The sequence below is a fragment of the Anoplophora glabripennis genome, unplaced genomic scaffold, assembly GCF_000390285.2.
Source record: "Anoplophora glabripennis isolate ALB-LARVAE unplaced genomic scaffold, Agla_2.0 scaffold290, whole genome shotgun sequence".
Taxonomy (NCBI): Eukaryota; Metazoa; Arthropoda; class Insecta; order Coleoptera; family Cerambycidae; genus Anoplophora; species Anoplophora glabripennis.
In genome coordinates, this window is record NW_019416372.1 from 314,524 (window position 1) to 331,732 (window position 17,209).

At 34.6% G+C, this 17,209-nt stretch overlaps 1 protein-coding gene across 3 annotated transcripts in view; it reads right to left on the reverse strand.

Moving 5' to 3' along the window:
* LOC108910834 (calcium/calmodulin-dependent protein kinase type II alpha chain) overlaps positions 1-17,209 on the reverse strand; it is a 101,485-nt gene that overhangs the window by 53,548 nt on the left and 30,728 nt on the right. For all 3 annotated transcript variants that reach the window (XM_023454311.1, XM_023454310.1, XM_023454309.1), the window contains exon 2: positions 528-622. In XM_023454311.1, coding sequence (XP_023310079.1) covers positions 528-622 — 95 coding nt within the window. The remainder of the gene's footprint in view (positions 1-527; positions 623-17,209) is intronic.

Here is a 17,209-nt window from a genome sequence, read left to right on the forward strand (position 1 = left end):
GTTATTTTTAGTGCGGCGCCCTTGGCCCCTATTCTATTAACGATTCGATCGAGTCAAGACGGTGTTTATAACGTTTCACAGCTGTAGTGTCTGAAATGTGTTGTTCATACAAGGGGTCCTAAAGAAACAATAGAATTCCAGACAAAGCGGGGCGATTTAAAGCCAATTTTATGCTGATTACGGCAGTTTAATTAGCGAAATGTAAAATGAGCGTCTTGGCTATTAGTACGATGGCTGTCGGCTATACTGGTTATACTGGGTGTGTCATAAGTAATTGTACAATCAAGCAACAGCGGATTCTACACAGTATGCCTTTGAAATGTCGCAACATTTCGAAAAAACGAAATTATTTATATTCGCTCAAGAATCTTTTGTAATGATAAACTACGATTTCTGAATATTTCAAAAGATTTCATGAGATTTCACAATATTCTAAAATTTTCAAAATTCCTTTAGATAATCTATACGAGATTTCATTAAAAAATTATTCAAACCTTTCGGAACAATATGGCAGGTGAAGCACTTACCTCTTGCTGACAATTTTTTTGTGTTTATAATTTTTGCAGCGAATTCCAAACCAGTGGACTTCTGAACACATCTTCTAACTACCGAGAATGCCCCTCTGCAACAAAAAAAAACTTTCAGTAACTGTAGTAATAACATTTTTTTTACAACCAGTACTAGACATATTAAATTAATCCAAAATAAATAAAACGGCAACAAAATGAAACCGTGAACAGTTTAAATTTAAGCAGAATCCGATCTTTTATCAGTTTTCGCGCCGGAATTTGAGAAAACAAAAAAGGTACGCCCCGTATGTCTTCAAATTCTTCTAAAGGGATAAAAGGCGTTTTAAAAAATAAAAAAATATGTACAAATTTGGAACACTTATTTTTTTATATAAGGGCAAGGTAAATATAGAATTTGGAGAGAATACGTATACAGGATATTCTATTTCTAGTGCCTGTGCGCCACTGGCTATCCCGTAACTTTTTTGTGTGTATGCCAATGACGACAGAATTTATATTTTAAAAAATAAACACTATTTTAGAAGATATTTTTGCTCTTACAAAATTTCGAAATCGTTTATGGATTTCGAGTAAAATTCGCATTTTTTATACATTAAATATAGGCAAAAATTCTGATTTATAAAAAATAATTTACAACTGCAACCTCAAAGCAGGGAATAATAATGAAAAAACGTCACATTAAAAAAAATATCTTCACATTTTTGGTATTAGTTTTATCAATCAATAAAATAAAAATCAACACATATTTTAAATAAACAATATCAACTAATAATGTAAGAAAGTCAGCATTAACATTTTAATAAACTGATATTTGTAATCACATTAAAATAATATTGCAGTAAATGCTAAAAGTTACTTTTTTGTTCTTAAACGCAAACTTTAGTTCTTCGAAAATTAGAAATTATCCAATAATTGTGCATTACCTCTCATAACATTAATTTCATGTTGTATTCTTTCCCATATTCGTTTTCTGTATTTACTAAAGTTATTTTAAACTGTGGTCCTCAACGCTCCCCAAATGAAATAATTATATGGGTTTAATTTATTACCTTTTAATTATTGTTATGAATCTTAAACTGATTTTATATTATTTAATGTGTAAAAAATGCCAATTTTACTCGAAATCCATAAACGATATCAAAATTTTGTAAGAGGCAAAAAAAACTTCTAAAATAGTGCTTATTTTTAAAAATATAAATTATGTCGTCATTGGCATACATACAAAAATGTTATGGGATAACCAGTGGCGCACAGGCACTAGAAAGGGGACATCCTGTATATGTATTCTCACAATTCTCTATATTTACATTGCCCTTATATAAAAAAATATATGTATCAAATTTGAATTTTCTAAGAAAAACAGTTTTCAAATTATTTGAAAAAAACTAGATTATCTGTTCTATATTTAGAAGGCTTGATCTCAGTAGGCGTGCACTTTTGTGTATAGGTAAGTTAGGCTAAATAGTCTTGTTTTCGTCCAAGCGTTGTCCATCCTTTTCAGGGACACCCTGTATTTACAAATAATATAAATTCTAAGAAAAATTATAGATTACAGCAAATATTTCACATAATTTGAGGAAAGTATATACATTTGAATAGAATAAAATAACATTTAAAGCAAATAATTCCATTTAAAACTATCTGCTCATATGATCCAAATATTTTTTTTTTTTCAGTGTGGCCCGAGCCAGAAGTGATTTGGATTTCATTCAAAACAAAAGCGCTGGATTTGCAGGCGAATCCACGCCGACCAACGGAACGAGAGCGGTTATCACACTTAATAAAAGTGATTCCAAAAATATTAAGACACCGCTATTTTTAGGGGGCGCGCTGGAAATAACTCGGGCGACGCGACCTGAGGACTATTAATAGTGGATTCACCCAATTATCCGCGACAACAACACCTCTAGTAGAGTGTTGTGTAAGTGTAAACACCAGCGGACACAACGCAAGAACTTTTCGTCAGCGGAACGAAGAAGTCCCAGTGGGGACACGGTGGCTTAAAAACCTTCTCTGAAGCCTTTGATAGGCTCAACCACTGTTAAAAAAACTCAATAACGCAGGTCTTTACAGTGGTATAGTTTTTATTTTAATACTTTCCTTCAAACATCGGGAGTTCCTCAAGGATCTGTACTTGGACCTCTTCTATTTGTTATTTGTTATCAATGATACTGCGGAAGAAGTTAATCTACAACACGAAATCGTCTTGCAAACTTAATATAGCCTAGAGTAGTTGCTCCAATTCACTCGACTGCGCATTTGTGGGCGGAGTTGACTCAGATGCAAACTTATTTGTGTCTGTGCCTACAAAGAAAAATTTTGGGTGGACTTGTGCGGGGCAGCAGGCAGTAAATATATCCTGGTCTTATCAAATTAATAATAGAGGACCCGGAGCAACGGCAAAATATAATCGGGCGCGTATATTGTTTACCAACGGTCGAGTATTTATAGTTTACACGCCAGCACGCTACGTCTCTGATTTTGTAAACAACCAGAGGAAGTTTAAAATTAATATGCGCACCTAAAATAAATCCTGGAATTTCCAAACGTAATAGCGATCCAGCCTTCTGAGAATGATATAAACAGAAAGATTTACGGACATACAGCGCGGTGTTAAGGAAAAGTAGGAAAGTGATTCCTTTGACCTGTACTTTGATATTTGTGTTCAAGTGCTGCGAACAATATCTTCATCTCTTTTTGATCGCGAACTGTTTTGTGCGGAAAAAGTTTTAGAATTTGTCGCAATATACTGTAAGTTAAAAATGTTTAAATTCATTACCGTTGCAAAATAGCAATAAGCGATGAAAAAAAGCCAGAATAATCAAGTTTTTTGGATAATATTTTTAAAATGTTTTAATTGTTCCAAGGGCATTCTAATTTTGGTAGAAAAAACTTTAGAGTATAATAAAACACACACCTAATTTCATTACAATCGGTTCGAAAATGTTCGCAAGATAATTTATTGAAAATAATGTTGAAACAATATGCTGAAAAAACTTTCCCATTAAAATTATTACATATATCTTGTAGAGTTATATTATAAAATATAGTAACGCAATAATAGGAGCTGCGGCGATTCCAGATCTGCATGGCTGTAAATGTTTCCTTCAAAAAATCTCTCGCGGTGCCGGATTTCGCGGCGTGCCCCTACAAGCGCCTCCATTGTGTCACCGTAATAGAAACCTCCGCCGACAATATAATTAAGGACTCATTTACCGTCTCCAGTACACTAAACTTCGACCCGTTTCGCGAAAGAGGTATTTAATAATGTGTAACGCCGTCCCCGTCAATTTAGAACCGCCCCCAGAACGGAATGATTTATACTCGGATGACCCCGGTTTCCGGTATACGTCAGGGAAAGTCATTTACATCAAACAGGTAGGTAATTTTTCGGGGACCCTTTAATCAATAGGGTAACCGGGTTACCAGAGGACTTCAAAGCCTACTCCGTTCCCTGGACCGTGGAGGAGAAAGCGGACGGATTGACTTAATAGAATTAGTACGTAACTTTTTGGGAAATAATTTGTTTAATCCGCCTTATTGAGATTGTACGACGTTTCCACAAAAACGTTTCTTATTTTAGACACTTTTATTATAACTTTAAACGGTTCGGTTTGAGCTAGAGACCGTGGACAGTTTAAATTTAAGCAGAATCCGATCCTGTTCCTGGTTAGAGCCTATGTTTTGTCAGGAGAAAACGATGCTGTTGCAAGAAGACGATATCAGCAAATGTTTGTGAGATTGGTTTAACACTTACGAGAATATGGGAGCTTTGAATGTCAATACGGTAATGTTGAATCCGGAGTCACTCCGTGTTCGAGTTCGGCATCGGATGAATCACGTGACTCCGCATAAAATAATTAGCAAAATGAAAAATGAAGGTAGCCCTGACGAGCGCCTAACCCTTAAAAACTACCCCTATGAACAAAAATAATGATAAAAAATTACTTTTTAAAGATTTGGAATGATTAAATCGTGCAATTATTTAAAATAAGTGTTACCTTATAACTAATAAAAGAATTTTTCCCTTTAAACCCCTAAAAACCACCCCTGTATTGACAAAAATTATAAAAAATTACTTTTTAAAAGCTTGGAATGCTTTAACGGTGCAATTAATTAAAATAAAAATTCCTTCATTGCTTATGAAAGAATTTGTATATCATAACACTTTTCAACCCTTATAAATCATCCCGGTGCTAAAAAAATGATAAAAAATTACGTTTTAAATCTTAGAATGCTATAATTGTGCAATAATTTAAAATAAAAATTCCCTTATATTGTTTATGAAAGAATATTTTACTTTTGTCATTTTCAACTCTTATAAACTACCCTTTTACCAATATTAATGTAAAATATTTTTATTATAATCGATTTTCAAATACAATCAATCATAAAAAAAAATAGTTACGCTGCATATAATCACATTAATTTTTTTTTATTTATTTTATTTGTATAATATAATTATATATAAAAATGAGAAAGCCTATTTTGCTCCGAAAAAATGTCATTGGTTTTTTTACCATAACTGTTAATTTTGAAGCTATAGTATCCTACAAAAGAGCAAGAGCATTTTAAAGATAATTTCAAGAACTGTACACATATAAAACCTTTTAAGTCCTTCGTTTTTTAAAGGGAAAGACTCGAAGGGCTCGAGACAGGTTGCTTTTTCACTAAAATGGATAGGATGGATAGGAATAGGTATAGGAATAAAAAAACAAAATATTTGTTGAAAAAAAAGCTACTTTTTTGTTGTCTATCATTTTTACGTATATTTCATAGTTTCAGAGTTATTATATAAATAAGGCAATTTTTTTGAATAATGAAAAATACGTTTTCAACTTTTACCGTACATTATTAAAAAAATATGCATTCTAAACCGGTCTAACTTCAGGATCGTATGAAAAACACTAAAATAAAACTAATTGTAAAGGGTCTACGATTAATTTTAATTCTGATGGAAATGGTACAGCGTTTACTGCTCATTTTTCCTTAAAAAATATGAGCAACCCTTCTATTTTTGACGATAACTCCTTCAATTTTGGTCTAATTAACTTTTATAAGTGCTCATTTTGAAGGTCTTTTTGAGTACCTACTACAAAAAACTCCAGGAGCGTTATACACGTAAAATTAATTTCCGTTATTTGACGTTGAATATATCGATTCGAGAATTCCCCCAAAACAAGTCCCCTTCCACTAACCATATTTCGCTTTGTATAGAATGTACACCACTTTTTAAAAAACGATTTTCTTTATTTATAAGTTACATTTTTGATCATTTCACTTTTTTAATAAAATGCGTAGTTTTTGAGTTATTCGCAAAAAATACTATGAAAAAGTGTTTTTTTTTTTCACTCAAAATTCCAAGTTTTCAATCGTGAATAACTAAAAAACTATTGATTTCTCGAAAAAATTCTTATATTCTTTGCTCAAAATTTGATTCTCTATCGATTTCCAGCGTTATTTTTGAAAAAAACCTCCACCTCCAGAAGGGGTGTCAACCCACAGGGTGGAAGCGTCAATATTAATGTTGCCGTGCATAATGCAGAGCTTTTGGGGCAACGATGAAGGAATAAATAAAAGGCAAAAGTTAAAAGAATTAAAACTAAGAGACAATAGGGAGATATAAATTTTGTCAAATTATTATGTTTATTACATTTTCAAAGGCCCTAAGGGGGCATCGATTCTCAATTTAGAAACCCCTGCATGAAGCAATATTCTTCTACTGCGAAAACAAAAACATTATATAACGTCCCCACCAAACGGTAAAAATTGTCATAAATTTCATTTTAGTTGGCCGCCAATGTCACCCGGCCGAATTGTAAATGCTTCGGGACATTGCGTTACAAATCACAAGTCATATTTAAATTATATTCGCACTCCCCGTAAATTAATATAATACGCTAAGAGCGACGCAGGGTCTGCCTAAGTTTCGCGTAATAATTCTTAATTTCCTTATCTTGAAAAAAAACATCCTTTATAGATTGGAACAAAGCAATTTAGAGCACCTCTTTATCCCTTCCTTGTTTAAGGACACTTAAATAATATCGAATTCGAAATGGAGACGAATAATTCGTGTACTCGATGTCGGTGTCTGCATATAAATAAGGCCGATAAAATGTCTGTATAAAGTTTAGCGAGAGGACGCCAGAAATTCGTGTCGCGCTGCTCGGTACGTCCTTCTAAATATAGAAATTCAATTTGCCTCATTTCGAAGATGGATTTTTTAATATTTAGGAACGATTTGGCGAGGCGCGCGGGCACGATCGTGATAAAACGTCTTATTTAAAATATAACTGAAGGATACCTTACTCTGCTGGCTATCACATTTGAAAAATTAGGGGGGAACAATCACATTAAGTAACTAGTGTCAGCGTGGATAGCAATCTCGAAGTCAGTAGGTCTGGTGAAAAGTCACTAGATATGGCAACAGCGCAAAACATCGAAATTGAAACTAGTAAGGAATCTACGTATCAATAATAGTTAATATGTAATAGATCATATCGATATTCGTGTATATTATTGTATTCAAAAGCAATTTATTTACTAAATTGTTTTTCATTGTGGCTCTGAACAGTTGATTTAGAAAGGTAACAACTGGCAACGCCGACAGTGCACTGTTACAACTTACGACGCTAATTTCGGTCGACCCAGTATACATGAATTAGAGTACGATTTAAAAAACTAATTTTATTAGATCTTGACTGTTTATTTGATTAAAAAAAAAATAACTTCACGTGCTATAACCCCTAAAACACTGTCCCCCGCTTAACGTTACACCCTGTATAGAACATTTTCCTATAAAAATACGGCGTGCTAAAAAAACCGTCTGAGACGTCTACCACACTCTAGAACTTATGTTTTACTGTCCTTGGTGGTTAAACTGTCAACTCCTCGGCTCGCCCTAGCCTGATTTAAGGTCCGTTCGGGGAGGTTTGCCGAGGCACCTGACGCCGCCGTCGCCAGGGTAACTGAGGGTCAGCGTTTAAATTTTCACAAACATTGACTGCGGTCGGCACATTTCGGATGAGTTTAATTTACATTTCCTAGTAGAGATGAGGGGCAGTCTTGTTATTTGACTACAAAATTACCAGCCCGCTAATGGAGAGGATGAAACGTGACGTTCGTTCCCGGAAAAACCCAAAACCCTACAAGATAAGGTTTATCCTTATTGAAGTTGTATACGAAATTGTCACATTGGTCTTTAAAATTCGTTGAACGGCTAATTTATCGAAATTCAGTACCCGGCTAGCCTGACGTATAGAATTTCGTGGATTTTGTTCGAAATACTGTAACAGTCTAGCTGTATTAACATTGTTTCTTACCCTTTGGTCAATTATTTGATTTTTTCGAAAAGAAAATGCATCTTCATTTCGAAGCAAGGTCGCCTCAAATCTTGTAAAGGTTCTATGGTCAGGAATGAGGCGGTCTGGATACCTTTCTCGATATAACTCTACAGTTCTTCTTGAATTTTTTTGTGACTCGCCTTAAATTAGCTACATATCAACTTTCTCTGAATGAGAAAACATTTTTTAAACACAAAAGTTATACGTTTGACGTTCGTATCGAGTAATGACAAGTAACGAGCGTTCAAATAAAAACGTGGTCAAGTTGGTTTTGAAAATTTGGACGTAGGGCGTAGCGTATAGCAAATGAACTTAAACGTCATCTGTCAAAGCGCTATATCGCCGCTATCAATTTGAATATTTTCGTTTTAAAAAGCGTTTAAAATGGTGTTTTCTCAAGAACAAAAAGTGTTTATCATAGAGTCCTACTTTAGAAATGGACGCAAGATTGATGGAATATGGAAGTATTCTATTGAGGAATGTTTCATAGAATTTCAAAATCAATTTCCCGGCGTTGTTGAGTACAAAATTTTTCAAAGTGCAGTTCAGCGTTGTGTTAATGTTTTTCGTGAAACGGGCAGTGTAACAAGAAAAGAAGGAAGCGGCCGACCTAAAAAGCGGACTGAAGAATTAAAAGAAAATGTCCAACAAATAATGGAAAATGCGCCAAGAACTTCTGTACGTGTTTTATCACAAATGGTGGGAGTATCAGTCGGTACCTGCCACACAGTGTTAAAAAAAGATTTGCGTTTGTTCTCCTATCGTTTAACTTGTCAGCAAGAACTTCATGAAGTTGATTTTCCGCGACGGGCTGTATTTTGTGAATGGTTTTTAAACAACTACGGTGAACTTCATAATATCACCTTTTTTTCTGATGAAGCCTGGTTTCATTTAAGTGGTTACGTAAACTCACAGAATATGAGAATGTGGTCTTCTGAAAAACCAGATAACTTTTTTGTCGAGGGCCCTCTACACGCTCAAAAAATTGGAGTTTGGTGTGCTCTCAATCGAAGGAGGATTTATGGACCTATTTTTTTTAATGGTACTCTTACTGCGCAAAGGTATAGAGAAGAAATTATCGCTCCTTTTGTTAACCAGCTGGAAGAAAACGAAATTACAAACTTTTACTTTCAACAAGATGGCGCAAGGGCACATACGGCAGGCGAGACGATGAATATGTTGAGGGAAGTTTTCCAAAATCGACTAATAAGTCTCAATGCTGAACATGAATTTCCACCGAGGTCATGTGATATTACGCCGTGTGATTTCTTTTTGTGGCCTTACCTTAAAAACACTATTTTTGAACTGCCTATTCCTGATTTAAACCATCTGCAGGCTCGACTTATAGACAAGATTCGTGAAATTAACAATACCCCGAGCATCTTAGAAAATGTCTTTAATTCTTTGAGGAACAGGTGTGAAAAGTGCTTGGAACAAGGAGGGGGACACTTTCAGCAGCTGCTTTAATTTATTGTTATAACAAGGAGGGGGACACTTTCCGCAGCTCCTTTAATTGTTTGTTATTGTTATCACGATTATTCTTTAAAATAAAGTTATATAGTCATTAACGTTATTGAAACTGACAGCTGCTATACAGCTCGTTGAGAAATGAGGTTAAGTTGGTCGCTATAAGCTACTCCCTACGTCCAATGTGTCAGAGCCAACTTCGACCACGTTTTTATTTGAACGCTCGTTATTTTGTGACATTTATGCATTTTAAATAGGGGAAGTAATACAGAAACAATTCTCTAATAAAAGTTTATTAGAAAAGGAAAGAAAAATTTGGGTATGTTTTTTGGAAAAAATACAATTGATGACGTCATTAGTCGTTTATGTCAAATCCCAAAAATAACACTTTCTATTAAAAATGGAGCTTGTCTCATCTCATTTAACACCATCCATGCTATCGAATTTGAGACACCCTACTACAAAAAAAAGTTGATATGAAAAAGCTTTCAAAGCACGTCGATAAAATGTATAAATTGATATATTCTGTAATCCAAAATGATGATAATGTGCTCTTATCGCATATACATTGTTCGACTTTATCAGCAAACATAACCGAACAATTACAACAGCAATTTTGGGTATAATATAAGAATATCATTAGTGATTTTTGCATGTGTAGAACCTTCACAAATAGAAAAGTTCAAGTAAATAAAGCACTCAAATTTTTATTGCACTTTTATTCTGATTCTTCTGATTGTATTTGTTCTAAAGAGCTGAACTATAGAGGCGTTCGTGTCTTGGTTAATAAAGAGAGAATGTCAGGGTAGACATTTGCACTCAGCCTGCGCTGTCACCGCAGAATTCTCCCTGGCTGGATTCGGAAGGTGAGTGCAAATTTCGGGCTATTGCGACAGTTGTCCCAGTCGTTTACAGAAGTGCCTGCCTCTGATGGACATGGTGGTTCCCAGCCGTTTGGCTGGAGGAGCCCAATTCAAAAGTGTGTTGAAATTTCTCCGTACCATCCCCTGTCGCTCAACTATCCACTTCGGTTCTCCGGATGTTGTGGCTCACCTCGAAGCGAAGTTCTGATTACCGTGATTATTATTTAGAAAAATTCAAAAACTAGATACCCAACACAACCATACGCGTAATATAGATTGCATGCCATACATTTTCTTTACATCAGTTTTACAACAGTTCTCGAGTTGTTTTTACGAGACATTCAATATTAAATCAAATCTGTCCTTATAGAAAACCCAGGGATATGATCGAGAAACTTAATTTCCTCGAGGAGTGTGTCGAGCTGCGAACAATGCCAGAGACTGGCCTTTCCGGCTGCTTTCAAGTGCAGCGTTGTTCAACTGCGAAATAGCCGCCAATTTCCACTCAATTACGTATGCATTAAGTGTCTAATTATAATATAGATCGATTCCCGCAGGGTATACGAGCAGGTCTATGTTAGCTGTGTGCATTACCATCTCCCAGTACGCGATGGACCAATATTTATACATACATTTAGGAAAAACCTTCAAGAAGATTTCGAAATAGATACTTAATAATAACTGTTCTTTGAGACAGGCCCACTTTTCTTTATAAAGATAGACGTAACGATGTCGACTCGTCGAGAGCAGTTTAATGATGTATGATTTGTGTGAACTGGAGTCAGATGGATGTAACCTGAGCTACCACTGACTGGAGAAACTCGATATTTAAACACTTGTGAGGCGTTCGGTAAATAATGAGTCCGCATACAACCTAGGACTATTAGGTCTGAAATGAAATACTATTACTTTACAATTATAATTGAAGCATGTATCAGAAAATAGTTTGTAAGGAATTATTTTAAATCGATCCTAAATTAAGCTCAGAACAGTGGAAGGTTCAACTTGAGATTAAACGTTCTATTATCTTCAAACTTATAGACCAGGAAAATTAGCGGAAAAAAAAGAGAAATGAGAAAAATTCCTATCCGCAAGATTATTGTAAAATTGTCTAAAGGAACATAATACAAGACATCTCTCATCTCGTGAGTCAAAAACTTTTGTTTGCTAACTTTTCTATTTAAACAAATAAGTGAGGAAAACAGTTTTTTCACTTTGCAGGGAAAACCATCAATTTTAGCGAAAAGTGACTCTCAGACAGCTTGTAGGGAGTAAAATTATCTACAAAATGAGACTTGTTAAATTAAAATCGGTTAATAAACAAAAAAGTTATTGCAAAAAAACAAGAAAAGTGCCCATTTCTTAATTTTTTTATAATTATCGCATTTATTGTTAAAATTTTGTTGAGGGTTTTGTCATACTTTAAAAGTGGGCGCTGTAGGTGCAATAGTTCCGGCGGCCGGCGGCGTAGTGATGAGGGAAGCTGGTCCAAGCGAGTCGCGCGCGCGAGAAAGTTCAAATTGATGCGCGCTGTAAAATTTTACAATATCTCGGCATCTATTCATCGTAGAAACTTCTTTTTTTTAAAACTGGGATAGCTCGACGAAAATATAATAATGGGCATATTTACGAATTCGTAGAATAGCCCTGAACCCCAGAAAAAATGCATCTTTTATACTTAATTTTTATTAATTTACAAAAATGTCACAAAAATTATTGTTAAACGAAATATTAATTAAAATTTCAGTTTCGGAATTATTTTACTATTATTAAATAAATAAATGAAGCTATCGTTCATTTAAAAAGTTATTTTTTTACATATTAAGNTTTTTTTTTTAATCGTAGCGCAATTGTTTATAAACATTAAGACTTGAATTTTTCGCAAAATAAAGTTTACGACGTAAACTACGATTTCCCGCGAATTGCATTGAAAAATGTGGAAAATTAACGACTCACGAGCCCTTGAAAGAGAAGGTACTCGCTAAGTAAACTGTCCGGTGGCCGGCGGCGTGGTGGTGGGGAAAGCTCGTCCAAGCGGTCGCGCGCGCGAGAAAAGTTCAAATTGATGCGCGCTGTAAAATTTTGCAATATCTCGGCTTCTATTCATCGTAGAAACTTCTTGTTTTAAACTGGGGTAGCTCGACGAAAAAATAACTATGGGCATATTTACGAATTCGTAGAATAGCCCTGAACCCCAGAAAAATGCATCTTTTATACTGATTTTTTTTTAATTTACAAAAATGTCACAAAAATTATTGTTAAACGAAATATTAAATAAAATTTCAATTTCGGAATTATTTGACTATTATTAAATAAATATCGTTCATTTAAAAAAGTTATTTTTGTTACATATTAAGCCATAGTAAACTTATTTTTTCAATATTTTGTTAGCTATTTAATTACGATTTAAATGTAAAATTAAAGTAAAAATTCACAAATTATTTCAAATTATTATTTCTCATAAAAATAGAAAAAATTTTAAATATTATAAAGAAGAAGAAAATGATATGGAATCAAATTCACCGCCTTAAAATTGTAATTTTATCGACCACATTATTTTTATTAATATTTTTTTAATTTTGAGAATTTTGCAATAAATTCAAATATTTTTTATTCTTTATTAAATGTTTTAACAATAAATAATAATCAACAAGTCTCATTTTGTAGATAATTTTATTCCCTACAGGTTATCTGAGAGTCACGTTTCGCTAAAATTGATGGTTTTCCTTGCAAAGTGAAAACACTGTTTTCCTCACTTATTTGTTTAAATAAAAAAGTTAGCTATTAACATTTTTTGACTCACGAGATGAGAGATGTCTTGTGTTATATTCCTTTAGACAATTTTACAATAAAAAATTTTATTTGCCTGGTGTATTAATATGGTAAATAAAATTAAATTATGGCCAATTTTCTCTCCATTCGCTTACTTTGTCTGTCAGACGATCGTGTGACAGATATTAGTAATCTTCTTTATTGCTTCTCGACAAGAGAAAACTAGAGTCGACGTTCGATCACACCTCTTGCAGGTTCCGCCAATTCTCGAGGTGAATATTCGCTGTTGTTTCTCGATTTTGGCCTCTCCAAATTTCGGTAATCTCCAGCGTTAACCGTGTCAGTGCTGTCTAGATAGTTTACTCAGGCTCGACATTCGTTGAAAGAAACACCAGTGATAATATTTCCTATTCGCTGCTGACAAAATTGCGTAATTATATCAATTTTCCTATAAGAGAGAATATGCCGAGACCCGGCTCCTTTCAAAGTTCGTCCAGTTAAAAACTGTTAAGGCTAAGAGCTTCTGAATAAATAATAAGACCACGAATCGCCTTTTTTCTTATCCATCATAAATTTCGAATGACTGGAGCTTTTAAGCCGAAAGGAAAACTCGACGGCCCAGGTTTTAATTATTACAAAGTAAACTTGTAATTAACGTCAACCTCGAACAAAGAAGGGCCTAATCAAAATTATGAAGTTCGGAAGATGAGTGTTTTATTTACAGTATATTTGGGTTAGCGCCCGGAGCCCTGTTGGATTTGAACAGAATTGTAAACAAAGGCACGGTTCCAAGTCTCCCAGAATTTGCCCCGCAATGGGTTTTTCTCCGATATTACGTCCCCCTCCACGTCTTTTAAACTTACCGAAAATTAAGTTGAAAACTCCGTCACCGCTTTTTCTCTTTGTCTGAAAGAATTAAGGCGGATAATGTGACTCTAAATAAGAAAAAAGTTCCATGAAAAAACCGTGAACAGTTTAAATTTAAGCAGAATCCAATCCTGTTCCGAAACCTTACAAAGGGCAACGGAGGTTAGCTATTTGGTATTTAATAACATTTCCTTGTAAATTTTAAGGCTTTTTGATGTGAGATAACCCAAAAACGACCTGCTGAAGTGGCGACATAGACTGTGAGAACACTCCGAAAGTAATTTTCGTCCCTGCTCCTGTAAATTTGACCAATCCCACCCGCAGCGCTGCCGGTATCTCGTCGGACACGTTTGACCGGCCGAGCTCGTTTCGGGAGATAACACGTACCGACCTACATTTTATCAAATTGTTCACAAATAGGCGCACCGCTCCGCTATTGTGTAACGTTTCGCTGATAATTTTAATAGTCGGCAGAAAATTTCGGCCGATAAGGCACACACCGGCAGAGCACGATCGATCGTCCCGCTGCGCCAGGATGATCCCGGATGCGTTATTCCATCGTGTTGGATAGGATTCGATATTGATAATATGTCAGTAGCAAATAATGCTTTTTTACTTGTTTTTCTTCAATATCTCGGTTGGATGTTGGATGCGACGAAAATGCAAGAGATCATTTCTGTTCTAGACTAAATTTTCTACAAAATAGCAACATTACAACTTTTTTATTGCAACAATAATGTTGCAGTTAACAAAAAAACAGTAGTAAAAATCGATGTTTTTTTCTTAAAATTGTTGTAAGTTTTCTAAAAATCATTTAAACTTCACAAAACTTTCGGAAAATACGACTCAATTCACGTACAAAAAGTTCCCGAAACCCGCTATTGGACAGACTAGTCGATGCTGAGTTACTGACGATTATACGTCATACCCAAGTTGTTTAAAACACATGAACTTACGCAAAAAAATACTTGCATGGATGGTTTGTATTACCCCTTGCAGTCGAAGGGCAGATCAAGAGATATCTACGTAATTTCATTTTTGTAATTTTCTCCATGTTAAAAAAATTGAATAATTCCAAATATTTCGAATTTTCACCAACAGTAAGGCTATGTTGCGCAGTATATTAGCTATGTCCTGTACAAATTTAGTTTCGTGCAACTCTCTAGGTTTCAAAAATACAATACCCATGTACGTTTTCAGCCACGAAATTTGAATAATTCCAAATATTTCGAATTTTCACCACCAAGAACGGCGGTGACAACATTTTTAACATTAAGGCGATGTTTCATAATTAAAATGAAAAGAAAAATAATTTTTTTTCTCACATTTTATCGCAAATATCGTTTAAATTGATGTAAAAAAATTGATTTTTTTTTTAGAGAAGAAAAAGGGTACCTAGTTTTGAAAAAACTGTTTTTGAAGTGATTAATTGAAAATTAATTTGAAATTTGTCTCAAAAAACGGTATAAATCGGGGTTGAAATCTGGTTTGGGTCATCAAATTTAATTTTAATTTAATTAAAAGTTGATAAACAGATATGACGAAAAAGCCGAATCGTGATGGAAACGATTGGATTTTGTTTTTTTCAATGTCCGGAAGGTTTTCCAAAAAAAAACAAAAAAAAAAACGTCGAAAAATTTTTTTCGAAATTTTTTTTCCGTCGATTTAAACGTTATTTGCGGTAAAAATGTGAGAAAACCTCAAACAAATTTTTTCCGTTTCAATCATGATTGTGAAGTGTTTAAGCTCAAAATGTGGCCCTTTAAAAAGTTTGACTGTTTGAAACAAAGAAACGGTTAGCTAGATCGAGATGAAACTTCACAGGGTTCTTCTGGGTACATCGAACTGTAAAAGTCATGCTTAATATTAGTCATTTCGTAAATATTTCTAATTTACCCGTCAATTTTCTAAAAAACCATAAATTACCCTTTTTTTCGTGTTTTTTAAAATTCGTGTAAAAGATGAAAAAAAATTTTTTTTTCGGAAAAGTGCGGCAGCATTTTATAGGTTTATTCCAGTTTTCGAAACTGCCTATCAATTCTCTGTCGTCGAGATATCGATTTCCATTTAGAGTTCGATATTTCGATGAAAAATGGTCGTATCGAAATTTAAAAAAAAGGAAATTGAAGCTGTATAAACAAGCTATCTGGCCCATGCAATGGCTAAGTTGAAAAAAATTTTTTAAAGTCCGTAGACTCGGAAAAAAAAAATTTGCGTCATTTTTTTGTCGCCCTATTAGAATTGCATGATAATCGTAGCTCCTAAAAAACTTCTACCGAAATATCTAAAAACTAGAAGCTTAGAGCTTCAAAGTGCTTTCTTTTAATTCCCGATAGGATCATTTTTCACCTAAATACAGTCTGTCAAAAATTGCGGAAATTCTTTTGACCCTTTAATTTTTTGCATTAGTGTATGTAACTTTTATAAAATTTTTAAGTTAATAATAACTGTAACTATTTTAATTATTATTTTTCTATCGATACATTTCATACACGTTACGTTAAAGTTAAATGACTCGGTATGATGTTAGAACTAGTAAGAAATAAATAAATAAACAGAACGGAACCTTAAAATATTATTAGTGGCACGTCATTTAGAGGATTTTAGAACTATTCCCGTGCCAGATTTATTCCTCACACAAAAACGCTGTCTTTATTTTTTCTTCGCGGGCCACTCTGAGCTCGGTGCACGACGTATCAGGAAATGTAAAATAGGCACACGACAAGAACCCGGCACTCCCGGCAGTGGTCTCCGAATTCCCACGCATTTCAATCTGCAAGTTCCAAGGACGCCGTTTCTTTCGATATTTGTAGACGTGACAGCCCATCTGTGCTTGTAAAATACCGGACCGACAATATGGAGACGATTATGGACGCCGAGCGGCCCGTCGACGGTCCAGGTCCGGGTCGAAACACCCGGAAAACGTCTGGCGGTGCTGGATTTTATTTATTTATGTTTCAACGTTCCAACAACAGCGACGTTACGGGATGTAAAACAGGAATGCGAAAAATTTGAAAGGTTGTAATGAAAAAACGGGGGTTCACAATGACTAAGGAGCTACAATAATAATTATTAATAGTACTGTAATACTATACAGGGCCTTTATAAATGATTACACGAAACGTGACCATTAATTTTATTTCCTTGTCGTTGTCAATTAAATTGCGGAAACAATAGATTTGTAAAGGCGGGCTCAGCAAGCGGTGAGTATACAGGGTCGGAAAGTCCCCATGGTTCATCGGCCGTTACGTGAGAGCGATAAAGTAAGTCATAGAAATCCGTGCGATAGAGAAAGATGGCTATAATGAAGGCGTCTAATAGTCACCGCCCATTTCGCCCTTCCACAAATAAGAAGTGGATCTTATAA